Source organism: Hipposideros armiger, unplaced genomic scaffold (genome assembly GCF_001890085.2).
Source record: "Hipposideros armiger isolate ML-2016 unplaced genomic scaffold, ASM189008v1 scaffold_98, whole genome shotgun sequence".
Lineage (NCBI taxonomy): Eukaryota > Metazoa > Chordata > Mammalia > Chiroptera > Hipposideridae > Hipposideros > Hipposideros armiger.
Genome location: NW_017731448.1, coordinates 2,515,727 through 2,536,302, shown reverse-complemented (window position 1 = coordinate 2,536,302; position 20,576 = coordinate 2,515,727). Strand labels below are relative to the sequence as shown.

At 38.9% G+C, this 20,576-nt stretch overlaps 1 protein-coding gene across 1 annotated transcript in view; it reads left to right on the top strand.

Moving 5' to 3' along the window:
* Positions 1-20,576, top strand: part of FBXL7 (F-box and leucine rich repeat protein 7) — a 362,973-nt gene that overhangs the window by 99,000 nt on the left and 243,397 nt on the right. Inside the window, exon 2 of the mRNA XM_019646216.1 lies at positions 4,662-4,751. Within this exon, the coding sequence (XP_019501761.1) occupies positions 4,662-4,751 (90 nt within the window). The remainder of the gene's footprint in view (positions 1-4,661; positions 4,752-20,576) is intronic.

Sequence of the window (20,576 nt, the reverse complement as noted above, 5' to 3'; positions counted from 1 at the left end):
CAAATCCAACAGGAACAATTCTGAGATGCTAATAACCCCTAATGGCCAATAAATAAGCTTCCATGTAGGTAAAGCAGAGAGCAGAATTGTCAACCTTGTTATACCTGACAGATTTCTGCTGGATATATAATGTATTTATAAGTTAATTTATATATGCATACGTAATATTTATTTACTACTATATGTGCATATGATAGTAAAGCAACAATTAGTTTTCATTTCTTGTCTCCTGATGCAAATTGAACTTTAATATAATTCCAGGGTGGGCTGTCGCTGGCCCTGCACATGACAACTTAATATGCTTTACAAGCCATAGATCACTTACTCGTATTACCCACAGCAACCCCCACCAGTCCCTGAAAGGGGGGTACAATTCCCTCATTGTTAGTAGAGGAAATACGTAGTTGTTTGTTGTTTGTTTTTATCCCTATTTTATGGGTCAAGACAATGGAGTTTAGAAAGTTTGAAAGATTTTCTCCTGAGCACGTTGCTTAGAGGTGGTAGATGTGGAATTTAAACTCATGTGGCCCTGACACTGTGATGGACGGTTTTATGTGTCAACATGGTCAGGATATAGTACCCAGTTATTTAATCACACACTGTTTGAAGATGAGAACTGTAGGCAGTGTCTTCCTAATACAATATTGGGTTGTCGGAAAAGTCATGATGCATTTTTGCAGTGAAAAACATAGAAACAATACGTCACGACTTTTCCGACAATCCAGTAGCTTGTTTTGTAAGAGCATTGTCATGTGGCAGCTTTCTGGTTTTGACAACTGGAAGCCGAAGGAGAGTCATGAAATGTGACCAGAGAGTCACAGAGTCCTCATATTGTGTTTCCCCTTTGAGTAGTGATTCAGTAGTGTTAGTTCAGCGCTTGCGTGCCTTTATAGAACGTAACTAATGGACTGGCTTTAGCTCTCTGGTATCTCGCTTTTCATAATTACTTAATTCATTAAATACCCAGGCATTTAAAATTGATGTTCTCATCAAAGGACATTTGTTCTCCATGGGGACAATGGTGCCCTCAAAGGGACAAAAATTGGGGGTGGTGGTGAAAACTTTTGCTTTTTATGTAAAAGCAGAGATATACGTATAGCACATAACAGATGTACAGTATATCTGTGGTATTACAATTTCACTTGGGGAGTGATTACAGAAAAAAGTCCAAGAAGTTTCCTTGGGGAGAAGGCAATAATGAAAAATGATTAAAAAACACAGCTGTAGGACCTAGTGAAAATATGATGAAGCATCAAAGGCACTTACTGGAGTACACAACACAGCATACATATACTCCGTGTTAGCTATTGCTGCAAATATCATTGATAATGTTCTCTGTTTCCCCAATCTTCTTTCCTTTCCTCACAGACCAGCGTTTTTCACGTTCTCAGACCTGTCAGAAGTTCCTCTGAAATTTGTTGTTTTATTTTGTGCGTTCCTTTTGATGATAATCTTAAAATAAAAATAATTGTCTACTGGTTTCTCTTTAGAACAGAATCCTGCCACAAGGTTTTGTTGCCCATGTGGCAACTATCTTTCAAGGAAGGAGCTCTGCTATGGGTCAATAAGGAATAAAAGAGTGAAGAAAAAATGTGAATGACTTAGGGCGGCTGGTCAGCTCAGGTGGTTAGAGCGCAGGCTCATTGCACCAAGGTTGCCAGTTCGATTCCCACATGGGCCAAGCAGCTGTGCCCTCCACAACTAGATTGAAGACAACTACTTGACTTGGAACTGATGGGTCCTGGAAAAACACACTGTTCCCCAATAAAATTTCTTTTAAAAAAATGTGAATGACACAGTCAGACCAAGTGAAGGTCAAACGATGTGGCATCGTGTGGTAGCAGGAAGGGCTCCCCCAGTTCTAACTAATGTGGTGGGCAGGCTGGGTCCTCACACAGCCTGGGGGAGTGTGGCAATTCCAGAACCCAGAGAACACTGGCTTTAGCAGCCATTACTGCTATATTTACGTTTTGAAAGGCAATTTAATGTTGGCAACATAATGTCATCTGCCACATTATGTTAATGCTGTTAATTTGAATTTTATGGGTTTTATTGTTTTTGTGTTTAATTGGCTATTTTGTTTTGGTCTTATTGTTGAATCCAAACTAAAGCACATGCAGCTTATTTCTAGGTTTCCATTTGTGCATTGCTAAGTAACAATACACTAAAAATAATTTAAGTCTGTGTATTTGTGGTGCACAATAATGCTTTTTTCTGTATTTAGAGAAATGTTTGCAGGTTTGAAGAGGACTGTAATTGACTCCTAGAACCATAAACTATTTGAGCTGCTAGAAATCGCTTAGTCTACCCATCTTCCCTAGCAGACACTGAGCTTCCTGGAGGAGAAGTGAATATTCAAGGTCAAAAAGTAGGGGAGCAGCAGACTGAGGTCCGAGATCAGTGTGCCATTCTTCTAACCGGGTGCTCAGTGAACTGTGTCAAGCTCCCTCCAAAGGTGAACCATTGCAGATAAATGGCGACCGCTGCCAGGCCACAAGGGCAGGCCAGACACAGACTAACGGAGAGCTACTGCACTGCGGTGGCTAGCTGCGAGGGAGGAGGATGTGAATGGGCAGAGATGGTGAGAATAACAGATTTGTTCCAGAGTCATAAATCACAGGGAACTTCCCTGCCCAGGTGATATCACCTGGATTGCAACTTGGATTGTTGCATTACTCTCAACATTAGCCAACAAATCCCTGAAGCTCTTTGAGTCGAAGCCCACTCATGCTTTAATACTGTTTTTGGACTGTAAGCTCATGCCACCTAACTGGGGTATGTACCACTGTGTAGCGAAGACTGTTGGAAAAGGGCTTCTCAGCTGCATGTGAGAGTTTCGATCATAACTTGTGGAACAGAAGGAATTCATTTGTTATACAACTGGTTAGTCTATATTCATTTTCTGCTGCTGCCTAACAAATGACCACAAACTTAGCAGCAACTTAACACAGGATACATGTATTATCTCATTTTCCTTGGGTCAGTATCCTAAGCTGGTCTTTTATTTGGGGTCTCACCAAGCTGCAATCAAGGCGTGGCCGGGGCTTGGCTCTCACCTGGGGTTCGAGTCCTTTTCCATGCTCACGTGAGTGTTGGCAGAACCCATGGCTTTCAGCTGTAGAACTCACAAGTGATTCTTCTTCGAGACCAACAGGAAGTCTCTCCGTAGACTCTTGTGAAGGACTTACCTATTAATATTTAAGTCAGGCCCACCCAGGATAAGCTCCCTGTTGATTAAATGCAACTCATTAGGGAATTTAATAACATCCGCAAAATCCTCTCACCATTGCCATATTCTATGGCTTAGTGGCAAGTTTTGCCTATGTTCAAGAGAGGAAGATTACCAAGGGCAGGGGTGCTGGCTTAGCCTGTTTAGCTGGCTTAGGCTGCTACAATAAAATACCATCAACTATGTGGTTTATAACAACAGAAGGTTTTAATTCTTACATTTCTAGAGGCTGAAAAGTTTGAGATCAAGGTGCCCAGTGAGAGCCACTTCCTTGTTCATCAATGGGCATCATTTCTCTGTGTCCTCACCTGGTGGGAGGGGAAGGGAACCCTCTGGAGTCTCTCCTATGAGGACACTGGTCCTATTCATGAGAGCTCCACAGTCCTGATCTAATCACCTCCCCAAGGCTAATTGCCTACAAATTCTGTCACATTGGTGATTAGAGTTTAAGATATGAATTTGGGAGACACAAACATTTAGTCTGTAGCAGGTACCATGGGAGTTATCTTAGAATCCTGCCCACCACAGTCACCAGCACTTCCCTCACGAGGCAGTGGGTGGGTTTATATTTGTAAACTTCCATGTGAAGTTTAGAGAACGTTTAGCAATATAAGTGTATATGTTCATATTAAAAGTTAGAAGAGTAGAAACTGAGCGGTCAGCCAAGGTAAGATTCTTTAGACTAGGGATTCTCAAGCTCTGTGCCATTGAAGTTTTGGGTTGGATAATTCTTTTTTGTGGGGGCCCTGTCCTGTGCGTTGTAGGATGTTTAGCAGCATCCGTCGCCTCTACCCACTAGATGCCAGGAGCACCCCTTCCCCAACTGTGACAACTACAATGATACCAGACATTTCCAGATTTCCCCTTGGGTAGAGAAGCACCCCCAGTTGAGAACTACTGCATATGAGAAATGAAGCAGGCTTCATTGTTGTTGTTGCTGTTGTTATTTTTTTTATAAGAAGAACCTATTAAAACAGAATGTGTTTTTTAAGGCGACACAGCTCTTTGGAGTCGGCAGCTCTTATCCTTCCGATAATGCCTTGTTCTTAGATTTGCATTTGTCTGTTAGTGGAAAAAATATACTTTACAGTTGCAAATAAAAAAAATTAATAAAGTAGATATGTTTTGCAGATGTATTTTCTTATTCACATGAATTATGCCAAAATTAGATTATGTTATCGTGTCTATGTTTTATAATCTTGTCTGTGTTTATAGTCAAGTGATATTATAACAGGGCTTTAGTTCTGCTATGACATAGGTCAGGTATTTCCCAAAAGATATTTAATGCATAAGACAAGAAACCTAATAAACTCTTTTCTTGGTATTGTGACTTCTTTCTTGGAAACAAGTGATGCAGCTTGGTATGGGACAGAGTGAAAAGCATGGTCTAGCTCTGAAATTACAAACTCAAAAGCTGTCCGTTTCTGTTTAGGCAAAGGCAGCTCAAGCATCTCATCCGACGTGAGTTCAAGCACAGATCACACGCCGACCCAAGCCCAGAAGAATGTGGCTACCAGCGAAGGTAGGCATCTGGGGTTCATTGTCTCTTGCCCTCTCTTCACAGGGCTGGCTATTTTTGGAAGACAAATAGAGTGTGTGAGTCTGAGTTCTGTATTCTACTGAGTGGGAGCATATGAGATGCTTAAACATGAGAAGGCAAAGGTTTTCCTAAGTTTCTTTCTTGTTGTGCTGCTGTCACTGTCCACTAGCATTGTTTCAATGGGATTTAAGTGTCTTGATTTCTCAGGCAAATGCTGTATTTTGTGAAAATATAATAAGCTGAGTTTGGGGGAGCCTTTATGATATTATATATCTTGTTTTTCAGTATGGGAAAATGTTATGATTATAAAATCCTTGTGTTGACGTTGAAAGTTGTACAAGAACTTTCGAAATAGGCACGCTGGCATCCAAGATTGTGACAATGGGAAGTTCCTAGTCATGTGATTTGTAGATCTTGAACTAATCACTGATAGTTGGGAGTAGGAAAAGAGGTGTGTTTGACAATTTAAAGAGTAATTTAAAAGTCTGCCTATCAGGACAGAGATTGGTTGCATTGATATTCCTGATGAAGGACCTGAGTATGTCGTGGTACGTATTGGAATTCAACTGCTTCCCAATAGTTGAGCAGCTTTTGAGTTATTGATTGCTTGTTCGAGTGTGGAAATAATTGTTTCTGTGGTAGTTATTCAGTGGAAAGTTGACCTAATTATGGAATCAGCTCTTTTAATGTTCAACACAGTTAAATGACTTCCTTTCTGAAGAAGAGTTCTTTCCAAACTAATTGTCAGATAAGGTCCAGTGTAAGACAGCAATTGATGCCATTTATAATGAAAGACTCTTCGGGAGGTGTCAGCTGATTTCCATGACATTGTACAGAACCTACTTTCCGCAAGTGCACAGGGTGTCGTGGACGGACATTTGCAGTCTTTGTTTGGGAGACTGAGTTTCTGCTGCTTATAATACTGGGAAGCATGCTCACGGGCTGACATCAGCCATCTCAGCTGTGTGATCGCTCTTGACCTGGTCACAGTTTATGCATAATGATGATGGTTTCCCTCTCCTGTATATGTCTTCTCTTCAAGTATTCTTTGACTTGATGTGTTTCAAGTAGCACAAAATTACTGTCTTTGGGTTAATTATCCCCAGCCTGATATATAAATAGCTTTTGTAACTGGATTATAGTCCCATGTGTTTAATGCCTTAGCATTGTTTTACCAACATTTTAAGGCTAGCAGATTGGGGTTCTCAATGCAGTGAAGTACCAGGTAGCAACCCAGTTTTAATTTTCTGCTGGTTAATTCCAATATGGGCATTAGATCATTCTTGAAATTCAGCTAAGGTAATGTGCAAATCTGGTAAATTGATTCTAGACGTTAGTTTTTGAGGCTTTCATTCTTAGAAGCCAGAGTGGAAATCAATTTAATTTATTTATGATCCTCTCTACTCAGAAATCTATGTTTTATAAGATTATCACTTCTTTTCATCATTATTTTACAGTCACTGTTTTATAGTTATTTGTATAATTTGAGTGCTTGTGAAAATAGAAAGTTAAAAATATGTTAAATAGGGCCGGCCGAGTGGCGCGATGGTTAAGAGCTGGCTTGGGATGCCAGAGGGCCCCGGTTCAGATCCCACATATGAGGGCCAGTGACACTGCCCTCCACAGCTAAGATGCTGAACAAACAGCTCGACCTGGAGCTGGTTGCCATGAGTCGCCGGCGACGGCGTAGGCTGCAGCCCCTGTGGCAGTGGGTTGCCATGGGCTACCGTGTGTAGCCAGCAGTCAGCATGAGCGGTCAGCAGCCACAGTGAGCGGCCATCCAGAAGCCGGCAACTGATCTGCCTCTCCTGGGAAGAGCATAATGATGGTGCCAACTTGGGCCAGTGAAGCAACGTCCTCCACAACTAGACTGAAGAACAAAAGGACAGCAACTTGTCTGTTCCCCTTCCCCCAATTCCCCAGCACTGTTCCCATCCCCTCAATTCCCCAATAAAAATCTTTAAAAAAAATGTTAAATAATCCCTCTGTGTTTCCCTCTCTGGATTTAAGTTCTCTTAATATGTTTTTCTCCTTTTTAAAAATAGAATATACAAAAATATGTGCTCTCTGTTGCAAGAGTTGGGGGAACAGAGTGTGGGTGTCACACATTTTAAAATGTCTTGCTTTTTATTCTTCAAAAAAAATTCTATAGGGATTAAACTTTGTTATTTTGCTTTTTCCTTAGCAACATTTTTTTGGTGAAGGCCCACCCAATGTTTCGTATAGTTTTGTTGCAATGCATTTTCTATCATTCTGGGGTTAAAATCAGGAGAGAAAAATGGGAAAATGTGATGTTCATATGACACAGAATTTTTAGCAACTAGGCTAAATTAGTATTAAATCTTTTCTACTTAATCTGGGCTGCTGGTGGGAATGGAGATAAACTGTAACAGACATGAGGGATCTTACTTGGGAGATGACATGTCCTAAAATTGGGCCGTGGTGATTGTTTATCAACTCTGTAACTTTATTAAAAAAAAATCATTGAATCATATACATGAAAAGGAGCTTTGGGGGAGCTGCTGATTCTGTGTGACCTTCAGACTTATAGACTTCAGACTAGCATTAGGAACCGTCCTTTGCAAATGCAGCCTCCCAACTTTGGGACAAGGTCATGAACAGTGGTCCGAAGACCTGTTAAGAGGGGAGTCTTGGCCAATGCAAAGTAGCAGGGCTGCTGGCTGAAATCTCTGAGATGCTCTGACTTTGGGGCCAGAACTGGTCTGAGATCCATCATAACGAGTCTCTAGACTAGTGTTCGTAGCCCCGAGCATGGTACCTGGTCAGAGTTGACTCATCCATAGCACACATTCTCCCATGAAATTCTGAAGACATGAGAGATTATGAATACACAAGTTTTCCAAACTTTTTTTGTTTGTTTTGTTTTGTAGCTTTTCCTGGATAGCATCTAACCACAGCTCACATTTTAAGTATTCTAGCACCCAACCACAATGGTTGAGGCATCACATTTATTCACTTGAGCAAGCCTGTTTCTTTGCTAAGGACGTGTGCCACTGTTCTCTAATGTTCCAACTAATTCACTTGGGGTCATAAGGCTGTTCCCTAGGCATGATGGGTACTGATGGTGATACAATATAGTTTTAATGCAAGAGAGGATGTCATTTTAACCTGTTAGTAGGGTTCTGGTTCCAAGTTTCACACAAAAGCTCGCTGTCTCTTTATTTTGTGATGCGAAAGCCACGTCCCCTCCCCCCCCCCTTAAGGAATTGGCATCCCACAGTGCTCTCTCCCTGATAGGTGGTATAGGCTTTCTTTAAAGCCTGTTATATTTCTTGTGACAGTTTAAGTTTCTGATTTCCTGACACTGTAGGGGGTTTGGGTTCAAGTGTAGAAAGTTGGAAGCTTTCCATTTTTTTAACAAAATCTACATTCCAACATGGTAAGCCACAGCATAATTCTTTCCAGTTGTGTTACTGTTCTTTCTCTTCCACTTTTTTTTCAGTCTTTTCCATCCACATGGTATTCTCTCTTGTAGTGGAAGGAATGGGCTTTGACCTTCACCTGTGGAAGTCACGTCCAGCCCATGGTTGGCATAGAGTACATAGCAGCCAATCTGGAGCAGGAACAGTTGGGTTGGGTTAGATCATGTAGATGCATCTTAGAAATATTGGGTTGTTGGAAAAGTCATGATGTATTTTTCTATGTTTTTCATTGCAAAAATGCATCATGACTTTACCGACAACCCAATAATAGTGAACCGAGCCTGGGCTTCTTTCACAAAATGGGGGGAAGAGGGTATGTGGATGTGGCTTTAAGGGGAGCATCTCAATAACTCAGTCTCCTCTGCAGCTGGGGGAAGGTGAAACAGTTAGTTCCAAAGCCAAGGTAATTTGCTGATGAAGAATTAGCTTCATCCAACTGTTCTTTAGCCATATTCAAGTTCGGATATTGAACTCACTGACAAGACAGTTTATAGGTGTGATAGCTCTTTATAAGTATTGGTTATCAAGCCAGACAACCATAAAATCACGGGGGTTTTAGAGCTATGAAAGGCTTTGGCAATTTTCTGATCCAATACACTCATTTTACAAAGGAATACCTGTGGTGCAGAGAAGCAGAGAGATTGGCTCAAGGATATATACCTAAAAAAAATGTCAAGCAGGAGTTTGACACATTATTGTTTTGGTAAGAGATGGTCAAATTAGGAAAAGCGTAACATTTTTAAGTAGTTGTTCCTTTCTGAGCATGATGCTATTTAATTCTCTTTTGTCCACCTGATTTCTAGCTGCCTATTTTGAGCTGGTTGCCCAGCTGGGTCAGGCTGGTTTAGAAGAGTTTGAGAAGGGTTGTGGAGCCCAAATAGATCTATAGTTCTGAGAGAAGAGGACCTACTTCAGATAGTAAAAGGATCGTAACCTACTTGAGTAGATTAGCATCTTACCTGGAGATGGAAACACTACTTTTAATTTAACTCTTGATTTCAAAATAGTCTTTCAATAGATTTGCTTAATACTGCTTTGTGAAAGTTCCCATTAAATTAGCTCCCTAGAGAAGTTCATTTTAAAATGTTTCATTTCAGCCATGTGAAATGAGTTGATTTATGGAAAAAACAAAAACAAAAACGACTGGGGTTATATTCTTTCCATGGAACCTAAAATCACATTTATAGTCATGAGTCCTCATATTTTCAGTCCCCAAATTAGACCAATTCTAAATAGTTATTTTGAAAATGCTCAAGCATCTGGCTTTGTGTGTATTCTCTTTGTCTTCCTTACATTATCTTCTTTCTACTTCTTGAGTGTACATCTCAAACAAAATTCACGTGAACCACTAAGGAAGGAAAAGATGATGTTTTTAACCCTAGGTGGATGCTGTTTCCCAAAAACCTGTTTGACTATCCAACAAATTCAACAAACATTTTTTGGGAACACTTATTATTTCAGGCTCTTTCTTATTAGTGCTTTCAAGAGCATTATTACATTCAAATTTGTTTCATTGTCACACTTCTCTTCAGAAATAGATACAAAAGTTTCCATTTGGAAGCTGAAAACAGGGAGAATCAGAAAAAATCAGTGTGTCCCAAAGTCCTGTAAAATTAGTCTGTGGCAAAGATAGGCTATGAACCCTGATTTCCCACTACGATGAATTCTTAATGCTTGCCTCGTAACTCATGCAAATCTACCAAGAATTTCATACTAATCATTTTTATAATTTTGCATCAAAGTATATTTTGAAAGTATGATAAATATCTTTTCAAAAGCCAACTCATAATTGTGTCTAGTCTGCTGATATGATACAAGGAAACATTTTTGTGGTCCATGTATAGTCTAGAAATTGACTTTAAACCCTTAGCTATAGAAAGCAAAAGTCAGTTATTCCAAGCTGCTTTTATACTGAACTGTTAAAGGGCTGGTTTTCAGGTTAACATAACTGTGCTCTTAACATACTGCACCAGACAGACTTAGGGTCTGAAATGAACATTTAAATTAATTATGATATAAGGTCTAGTATATGGGGTCGGACAATTAAGTTCACGAACTCATCCTAGAAAAAGTGCTACATACCTCATTGCTCAATATCACCACCGTCACCTTCACAGTACTCCCCTTGGGAAGTTATGCACTGATGCCAGCGCCTAGTCCACCCTTCAAAGCAATTTTGGAACTCTTTCTGGAGTGGCCATCAGAGCTGTGGTTATACATATTACCCTTGATGTCCTGAATGTCATCAAAATGCTCTCCTTTCAATATTTCCTTTATCTTCAGGTAAAGAAAGAAGTCATTGGGGTCCAGATCAGGTGAGTAAGGAGGGTATTCCAATACAGTTATTTGTTTACTGGCTAAAAACTCCCTCACAGACAGTGCTGTGTGAACTGGTGCATTGTCATGAGGCAAGAGCCATGAATGGTTGGCAAAATGTTCAGGTCAGTTTCATCTTTTTCATGCAACCTTTTCAGCACTTCCAAATAATAAACTTGGTTAACTGTTTGTCCAGTGGATACAAATTCAAATTGAATAATCCCTCTGATATCAAAAAAGGTTAGCAACATTGTTGCAACAAGTTGGTGAACTTAATTGTCCAACCTTGTATGTAATATAAGACTGCTGAATGGTCACATTGCTTGTTTTCCCTTTAAAACTGAGCCATAAGATTCGTCTTTAATTTGAAATATACACAAGTGGAAGGCATCAATCTCAGAGCATGTACCTTGATGCAGTCTATCACAATCTAATGAAACTGAATCTATGGCACAAGAGAAAATAGAGTGTAAACATAACATATGAGGAAGACTAAAAAGTAGAGAACTGGAAAAAGATAACACCAAATAAATCCCTTTTAAAATAGTTATGAAACAGCATCTATTCACATTGGAAAGTTGGGTGGTGGTCCTTATGGGGAAGGAATGATTGTGAGACCAGGAATGTGGTGTTAGGAGCTTCTACTCTGTGCATGAGGAGGGTGGTGACTGATCATTATAAAGATTTGTTTTGCCTGTAAAAATTAAAATTTAAACTTAACTATCTCTGAACATTTCAGGATCCTTTAGGAAAACTTCGCAAAGCTTTCGCTGTTGAAACTTAATCTGTTTTGGTAATTAAATTAGCAAGTCGTGGCTTCGTGACCAAGTTTCTTTTATTGTTTAAGCTGCTGCCAAATTATGTTAGGTCACTTTTGCAAAACTGTACCAATTACATCTGGCGATTTGAGCATGTTATAGATTCAGTGTACCCAGTTTAATAAAGTCAAATTTGCATCTGCTGATTAGCTGAAGCAGTGGAAAGCTCATCAACTGGGTAGCCACAAAATTGTTAGGTATGACTAGAAATGGGCAATGAAATCCTAAATGCCGTCTCAGACTCAAGAACTAAGTTTACTTTCTTGAGGGAAATATCTCCCATAATGGATCATCCAGAATGACAAAAATGTTATTTAATAGTCTCAGAAGGAAATTAGGGGTGTGTGTGTGTGTGTGTGTGTGTTTAAAGACACCTTAAAGTAATACTTGAAACATTCAGAGTCTCTCAGTGTCTTTGTATAGAGGTGGGAGGGAAAAAATTTAGATCTTTAGTATTCTAATCCCATGGCTAAAATTATTCTGTTTATGTCTTTCACCTACATTTTTGCCATTTCCAAAAAAGCACTCAAGGGCCGGCCAAGTGGCGTGTTGGTTAAGAGCTGGCTTGGGACACCAGCTCTGTGCAGCAGGGCCCTGGTTCGGATCCCACATGAGGGCCAGTGACACTGCCCTCCACAGCTAAGATGGTGAACAGCAGCTCGACCTGGAGCTGGGCTGCCGTGAGTCGCCGGCGACGGTGTAGGCTGCAACCCCTGTGGCAGTGGGTTGCCATGGGGTACGGTGTGTAGCCAGCAGCCGCAGTGAGCAGCCAGCAGCCGCAGTGAGCGGCCAGCAGCCGCAGTGAGCGGCCGTCCAGAAGCCGGCGACTGATCTGCCTCACCTGGGAAGAGCGCAATGATAATACCAACATGGGCCAGTGAAGCAACATCCTCCACAACTAGACTGAAGAACAAAAATGACAGCAACCTGTCTGTTCCCCTTCCCCTGATTCCCCAGCGCTGTTCCCCTCCCCCAATTCCCCAATAAAATCTTTAAAAGAACAAACAAACAAAAAACCAAAAAAGCACTCATTAGATAATTGATATATTCCAGCTATAGACATCTGGTTCATCTAAGTACAACTAAGTATATTTGTATGAAGACTTAGATTATTCCTAAAATATCAGTAATTTCAGTAATTTAATTAAGTGGGAATTTATTAAAAAATTTAATCTAGGTTCAAATACATTTTACATGCATTTCTAGGGGAACAAAATGTATGTCAATCATAAACTGGAAACACAGAGAATGATCCCTACCCTCAAATGTGTTTTGTTCTCCCTGAAGAATTTTCAAAACTGATTTTCGATTTAATTTAACAGATTTAGGTGAGCATCTCCCCGCAGCTTCTGAGTCCCCAGCATTCCCTATTGCCTTAAACAAGCGTCCTTCATAATATTGCTGTTAGCTCTTTGGTTCCCTAAGGAGTTTATGGCAAGATTCACTGCTTCCAGAACCTTAGCAATTGCTGGGTGGTAGAGCAGTTCGGGGTGAGGTAGGATTGTGCCCCAACAAGTGGCCTGAAGACGTGCCATTGTTGGGGAGGAAGACAGCTGAGCATGGAGTGGAGGAGTTGGGGTAGGCAACATGGCGGCCTGAGGCTGGGTTTTCTGCTGCGTGGGGAGATGGTGCAAGGGTGGAGAGGAAGAGATCGCATGGTATGTAAGGTTGTGAAGAGTGTGGAAAGGTTCACATGGAGAAAATAGAGGCTTCCGTACAGATCCCTGGCTGGCAACTTTGAACAGGTTCGTTCACAAGTGCTTCGAACATCCAGTTTTCACTAAAACACTTAGTTAGAAGTGGCTGCACATTCTTTGTACTAGGTTTCAATGGATCACACATCATTGGAGATGTCAATGACATACAGGCTGTCACTCTATGACACCTTTGTCTGGGTCATTTGGAAGGATTTACACTAATGGGCCAACTTCTGAGCTTATATAAGGGAAAAAAGGAATACGGAGGAGGTGGCTGGCAGCATTTTAGGATAAATATCCTGATTTTGGAAATGTTTGACCTTTACAGTCATGGACACAGTCTGACCTTAAAAATCAGGTTAACATGTCTGTTTACTTCCTCTTCAAGTAGGAAATAACTTCCTGAGGATAAACTTCCTCAGGAAGTCCTCACTTCCCAAGGCTGTTGGGCTGATTAACAAATAACGAGAGCGAAGCACTTTAGTTATGAAAGGTATTCCTGTACGTTCATTGTACTCACATAACAGAAAATCCACATTATGAAAGGGAACAATGCACAACTTATTTAGACATTATTTATATGCATTCAGAGATGATTGGAGAATTGTTACAAGGAGTGCAGTCTGTGGGAATTAGATAGTAACACAGTTAATAATTATAAATATTACTGGGAGGCTTTCTACTGTTGATAATTGCCACTGCCTTCCAAGGTGAGGTGGGCCACCTGGTACAGGGAAGGGCCTTTTTTCTTCCAAATTTTTGCATGTATTTGAATTTTCAGGTGTGGGCTTTAGAAAACCAGATTTCTCTCCACAATAGAGAAATTCTGAGCTGCAAGGTAAGAACACACAGGTGGTATCCAGGAGAGCGAAGGAGGAAATGGGTGGGAAGAAGGGATGGTGGAATTGGGGAGATATTCCAACACCCTGGGGGAAATGGGTTCCCAAAGGTGACACCTCCCTGTGTCCCCCAAAATCTTCAGTCCATCATTACTAAACTCACAAGGTGCTTCATGGGAGTGGATTTCCTGTGGAAATCAATGAAGGGCTGGCTTTTGAGACTTGTCATTTTTTGTCACCCGACTTAGAACAATGAAAGCCAACTTCTGAAGACTCCATCAATCAATACTCCCTTACTATTACAATTAGCACAAATTTAAGCATTCTATTATGCTTATATTCTATTGTGTATTACAGTATTTTATATAGCTTATATTAATTTATGTAATTTGTATTAACTTTTGTGTTTTGAGTCTAATTACACCTTGTTTCAATTATTAGTAATTATTATTCTCCTTTCGATGCTTGAGTTTTCACAATTTCTGTGGAAAACCTTTAAACATCGCCTCTGTCCTTTCAGCATTGTCGTTCATGCTGTAAAACAATCCTTGCTTTCTGACCACAAAAGAATGTTCCAGATCCACCCTATTTTTTTTTCCCTTGCCCAAGACAGAATCACTCATGCCCAAAGAGTCTGGGTCCTCTTAGTGGAGAAATATATTCAAGACATAAATATTGGAATCAAGAAAAGGATTCCTGCTGTTGTTGGCTCACTTTTAGTAAGGTTAAAGAAGTAGGAAAATGTATTCTTAAGGTACCAGGACACATTGATTTTATCAATTTATAATATTGTGTATTATAATTTCTTGCACTTCACTTATATTCCTATAGTATGAAGTTTCATTTGCCACTAAGATTTTTTGCTGCTCAGCAACAAAAGCTGTAACCTGCATGGGGCCTTCCCAATCAGATCTGCAAACGTATCCAGACATGCATGATACAGAACAGTGACATGTAATAAGCTACAGCTCCATCAAGATATCCACTGTGTAAGAGTTTTGCCTTTGCTTTCAGCCGATACCTCCATGGTGTCATTCCTGCAATTGCTTGAACTTCTTTGAGGAAGGAACTGTGTTTTATCCAGCTTTGGATATCCAGTGGCCTCCACAGTATTTGATATACAGTAAACATTTAATAAATGTTTATTGAATGAATGAGTGGGTCTTACTCAAGATTTTAAGGAGTAGCCCTCTTGAATAAGTGTTCTAGCTGTAGTCATAGTGTGACCTCAAAATCTATACAAAACCAAAGTGCTATGTGAGAGGTATAGTTATTTTTCAGAAAACAGAGTAATGCTTTTACTTAAGGAAACTTGAGGTACATCATGGGAATATTTCCATTGGTTTGCATTTAGTTGCCTTTTGTGTTAAATGAACATACAGCTTCTTTAAGTAGAATAGATATGTTGGAAGGAAGATGGAACAGGGGTTGTTTCTAGTGTCTGTTTTCATTTGTTTTAAAGTTTCTAAACCAAAAGAAGGTTTGTTGTCTATGAATACGAGCTCTATAAATAACCAGTTTCTTCCAGAAAATGTTTTAACATTTAGACCACCAATAAGATAAACTTAGAAATTTAGAATTCTAGAGCTATGCAGCCTCTCTACCTCAATTTTAAAGGAAGGACAAAAATATTCTTTCCCCTTCACCTTTTTAATTTTATTGAATCTCCTTTTAATCTCTTTTAATCTCAATACATTGAATCGTTGCAATTTTTCATTTACTGAGTCTTATTAAAGTACCAAATTAGAGCCTGCTGTTCTTTAACTGATGAAATTGGAGAAGTAAATTTCATTTTACTGGCACAAAATATGGCTGAACTGGCTAGTTAATAAATGTGTTTAGGGTTTTTTGGGGGGATTCACTGATTTGTTATGAAGAAAACGTTAGAAAAAACATTCCTAAAGTAGAAAATAATACTAGTGTTTTTTGTAAAGAGTTATCCTAGAACCAACCTTGACCTCAGATTATCTTTTGCAGGCTATATACTATTTTATAGAAACTGGGAAAACTGTAAAGTTCATATGTTTTGTTCAGCTGGATTGGCACTGTTTATTTAGGGTAGAGATTGGGAGATGAATTCATCTAATCTCAGAGGTTTACAGAGAGCTAAGTTCTGGTTAAGGGATGCATTTGGAAAATGAAGCAGAAGGCTCAACTCTTCATTTAATCTGAATGAGAGAGAGAAAAAAAAAGCTGTGAAATGAAAATTTTGTGATTTTTTTTTGTTTGACTCCCATTTATGTGGGACAGAAATTCCTTAGCCTTAATTTTCTCTTCTGTAAACTAGGAATAATAGCATCTACTTCATGTGTTGGCTATGAGGATTAAATTAAAAAATTATGTAGAGTGTGAGTCCTTGTGTCTATTAGCTGGCTTAGTTTCATCATCATATTCACAGCCACTTTCTATAAGTTTCATATCCTATCTTGTTCTGGGACAGGAAGACTTTGTATGGAAAAGTCTCCCCTAAATGAATTCAGCAAAATTCCCATGGAAACCCCAAAAGATTTTAATTTTGAAACTGGACCAATTTGTACTTTTTTTACCTGGAAGAATAAATCCAACATCTACATAAGGAACTACCGTATATAGACATTGAATTCAATTTAATTACTTACGTATGACATGATATATGTTGAATTACTCAGGTATGTGGAACTCTTTTTTTGATTGAATACATGTACATATGAGGATATCCAGGAAAATTTTGGAAATGAGTAATGAGAGCAATATTTTCTTAGTGTCATGAAAATATATTCTACATTTATAAACATTTAAGAAATACGGCATGGTAGAGCTCAGTGTAATGAATCAGAGAGCTCAAGGTAGACTTAGTCATATATGGGAATTTGGGGTCTGATAAAGATGGCATTATAAATGGATAAGGGAGATAAGCCTTGTCAATACATCCTAATGCTAACGGGAAACTCAGCTTCTCATTTAAAAAGGAACATGAGGGACCTAATGTGTTCCTGATACCAAAATAAATTCTTGATGGATGAAAGATTTAAGTGTTCAAATTAAATATAGATGAATTTTTTTTAATATACGTGAGCTGAAGAACCTTTCAAAGCTTAAAACCAGAAATTGCCTTTAAGCTGAAGGAGACCTCCAGCACGTGCGTGCCCAGGGGGTAGCAGATCTTTCTATTGTCAAAAATCTTTGTCTTTCCATCAAGCAAAGTTCAACACAGGTTTCTTTTTTATTGTTAGACTCCCCGATCTTTTGATGTGTCAGTGTATGCTGTTAATCTTCAAATAATATATTTTATTTCTCAAACTTCTTTTTTTATTCCTCACAACCAGGAAATGTGGACGCGTGAATCGAGAACCTTTAAAAATGTGTACACGCTTTAACTGAGGAATTCATACTAGGAAATCACCTTAAAAATCTGAATATTATTTATAAATATATGCTTCTTAATTTTTATAACATAAAAACGTTGATAAAATATTATATTGAGACATCTGTATGTCAAAGCCCTATTTAGCTATTGAAAATACGTTAGTGAACAGTGTTTAATGATGTGAGAAAATATGAAAAATGTACATTATGAGGCAGCATTTCCTAGATGATCTCAATTGTGCATAGGCTTATATTGGAAAAGGACAAGACTGAGGAGAGATATTTCAATGGTTATAACTGAGTGATAGAATTGTAGATTTTTAAATTATTTTTGTTTTTCAGTATTGTCCAATTTTCCTTGTTGAAGAGGTAGTTTATAGAAAATACAAATTAGTTCTTTTTTAAGGGCTGAAAATGTCCCTTTGACCAGTTGTTTTAGAATTTTATTGAATGCAATATGATCAAAAATTCAATTATTTGATTTTTTGTACTATTGTTTAAGATTTTTGGACAAAGATCAATCTTCCTATTTTTCATTTTTCACCCCTGATACTCAAATATATATTCAGCACCATCTATGCAGTGGTCACTTGTTTTCATATATTTTTTTTATAATTAGCTTTAAGACTTTTCTTTTTCCAACATAATTTTTCTCCTTTATATACATTTACAAACAAAGGTTCCAGTACACTCCATATATTCTGATTCATTTTACTCAGTTATATCCTCACTCATCAAATATTGACTGAAAGTATTGTGCTTGATGAGTGGGGAGTCCTTGAGGTGCCCAATAGACACAGATCGGACCTTTGAGAACTTTTTGTCCTATGAGGACACAGATATTACATAATCTCAAAAATAAATTACATGCTAAGAATACATTCTTCAGTATATGCCTAGAAGGTAAAACTTTAAAGCTGAGATCTGAATGATGACTTGGAATTAGTCAGGTAAGCATTTGTGTGAACACAGGTGTGTGGGAAGGTGTGATTCGAGGGAGAGACGTGTCCTGGTTATGTATTACGGTATAGCAAATTACCCTGAAACTTAGTGCATTCATTTGCTGTTGATACTATAACAAATTAACACTAACTTCATGGCTTAATATGACACAAATTTATTATCTTACAATCCTGATGATCAGAAGCCCTACGTGAGTCTCAGAGGACAAAAATCAAGGTGTTGGCAGGGTTCTTTCTTCCCGAGGCTCTAGGGGAAAATCCATTTCTTGCTTTTTCCAGCTCGATTCATGGTCTTGTCCTTCATCTTCACAGTTAGCAGCATAGCATCTTCAAAGATCTCTCTGTGACTCTGATCCTTCTGCTTCCCTCTTATAAGGTCCTTTGCGATTACTGGGCACCAACTGGGATAATCCAGGATAATCTCACCATCTAATGGTCTTTAATGTAATCACATCTGCAGAGTCCCTTTGGGATTGGAATGTGGGTATCTTTGGCCACACCATTATTCTGCCGTTCACATTTAGTTACTTAAAACAACAACCACTGTATTATATCTCACAGTTTTATTTTTCACTCAGAAATTTGGGCTTGTGGCATGGACTGAGGACACTGTGGGTGTTTAGCTGGTGGGTAGGCTGGTCTATGTGAACAGTGGGTGCCTGGTGGCTGGACTGTCAACTGGAGAACCTACGGGTGACCTCTCTAGCAGGACACTTTCAGGGTAACTGGACTTATATGGTCACTCAAGATTCCAGAGTCAGTTTTCAAGAGACAGAAAGTGGAAGCTGCCAGTTTTTTAAGGCCTGCGTTCAGAAATTGGCACAGCATTGCTGCTACCATATGCTAATAGTCACAATAGTCACAGAGCCACCCAAATGTGAGGGTAGGAGGCATTGACTCCACTACTCTATGGGATGAATGTTGATATATTTGCAGCTATTATTAATTAATAGGGTGAACGGGTGGTAGCACAGGATTCTCTGAAGAGAGATCAACATGTGGGAAGACCCTGGCCATGGAGGGAGTTTAGGACTTTTCTGAGCAAAGTCCTGTGTGTATTTGCAACACAGTGACAAAAGAGAGAATGGATGATGCTGGGCGAATAGGCAGGGCCAGTTCTTGTAGGACCTTGTAGGCCATGAGCATATTATAGATTTAGTCTAAGAACAAAGAGGACTTTAAGTGGGGACAGACCTGCTCTGGCTGCTGTGTGACCCTGGGAGTGGGAATTGTGGGAAGCCCACTAGAAGTCAATTGTGGCCCAGGTAAGAAATAATAGTACTTGGGACGTTGGGACGTGTATGGCTCTACGCCACTTTCAGTCAGATTATTTCCTAGTAATTTAAGACAGGAGTGATAATCAGAGTGTGGTCAGTGACTGTGAACTATTTGTCTACATCCAGGTAAATGCAGAAATCAAGGATGATTAGAATCCTGTATAACAACTTCATATGCTGTAGCATCCAAAGGGATGAGCATGAACTTTTGTGTCTGATTTTGATTTCTTAGCTTTTACTTTTTCCTCTTTTGTTGCATTTTACAAAGTATTCATACAAATTAGAAATTTTTAAAAAATACTGCTTTTTTATCCAACTTGTAGATTGAGAAGAACCCTTCCTAGAACAGTCTCTTACCTTAGCAGATATTATATCTTTCCTTTGTGTTTCCTTTGGGTGCCCCACTCTCCTTATGGAAAAGGAACTCCTACATCTTCATGTGCTGGATTTCTCACACTGAACTTGAGGTCAGACGCGTTCTCATTTGCTCAGTTAATATGTGACTGCTAACGATCCGGATACAGTAATTTTTTAATAGTCTGTTAAAGTCCATAATGTGACTATTCTTTCATAAAATAGTGCCAGTATTTATTTGTCATGTCTTTAGTCTTTGCATTTTAGAGTTCAGTGTTCTCTGATTGTATTAACCATGCAAGACTTCTTGCTCACAGTGACAGGGGCCAATCTGTGGTTGGCAAATATGGGAAAAAATAGATTAAAACAGGGAATCATTTAAAAATTAATATGTAGACGGTAAATGTTTTCTTTTAACTCAAAGCATATTCATTCATGTTCCAGTCTTTTGATGTTAGGTTAAAGCTTTCTCTTTGCATGTGTGGCTACTGAGTGGAACTCTGCAGAGATTTTTTTGCATAGATCATATAGCAGCATATCCTTTATGATTTTTCAGTTTTGATATATTTAAATTTGGTAGGATGAAATATACTTTTCTTTTTTTCCCAAAGTAACAGATCTAACAGAAAGAATTGAGAGGAATATAATATAAAAGTGATATGTTACATGCTTAATCAGAAATCTGTATATTTGAAATTAGAAATAATGCATTTTCATTATGATAAAAGGAGAAAGAAGCTGAAATGGTTAGTTTTT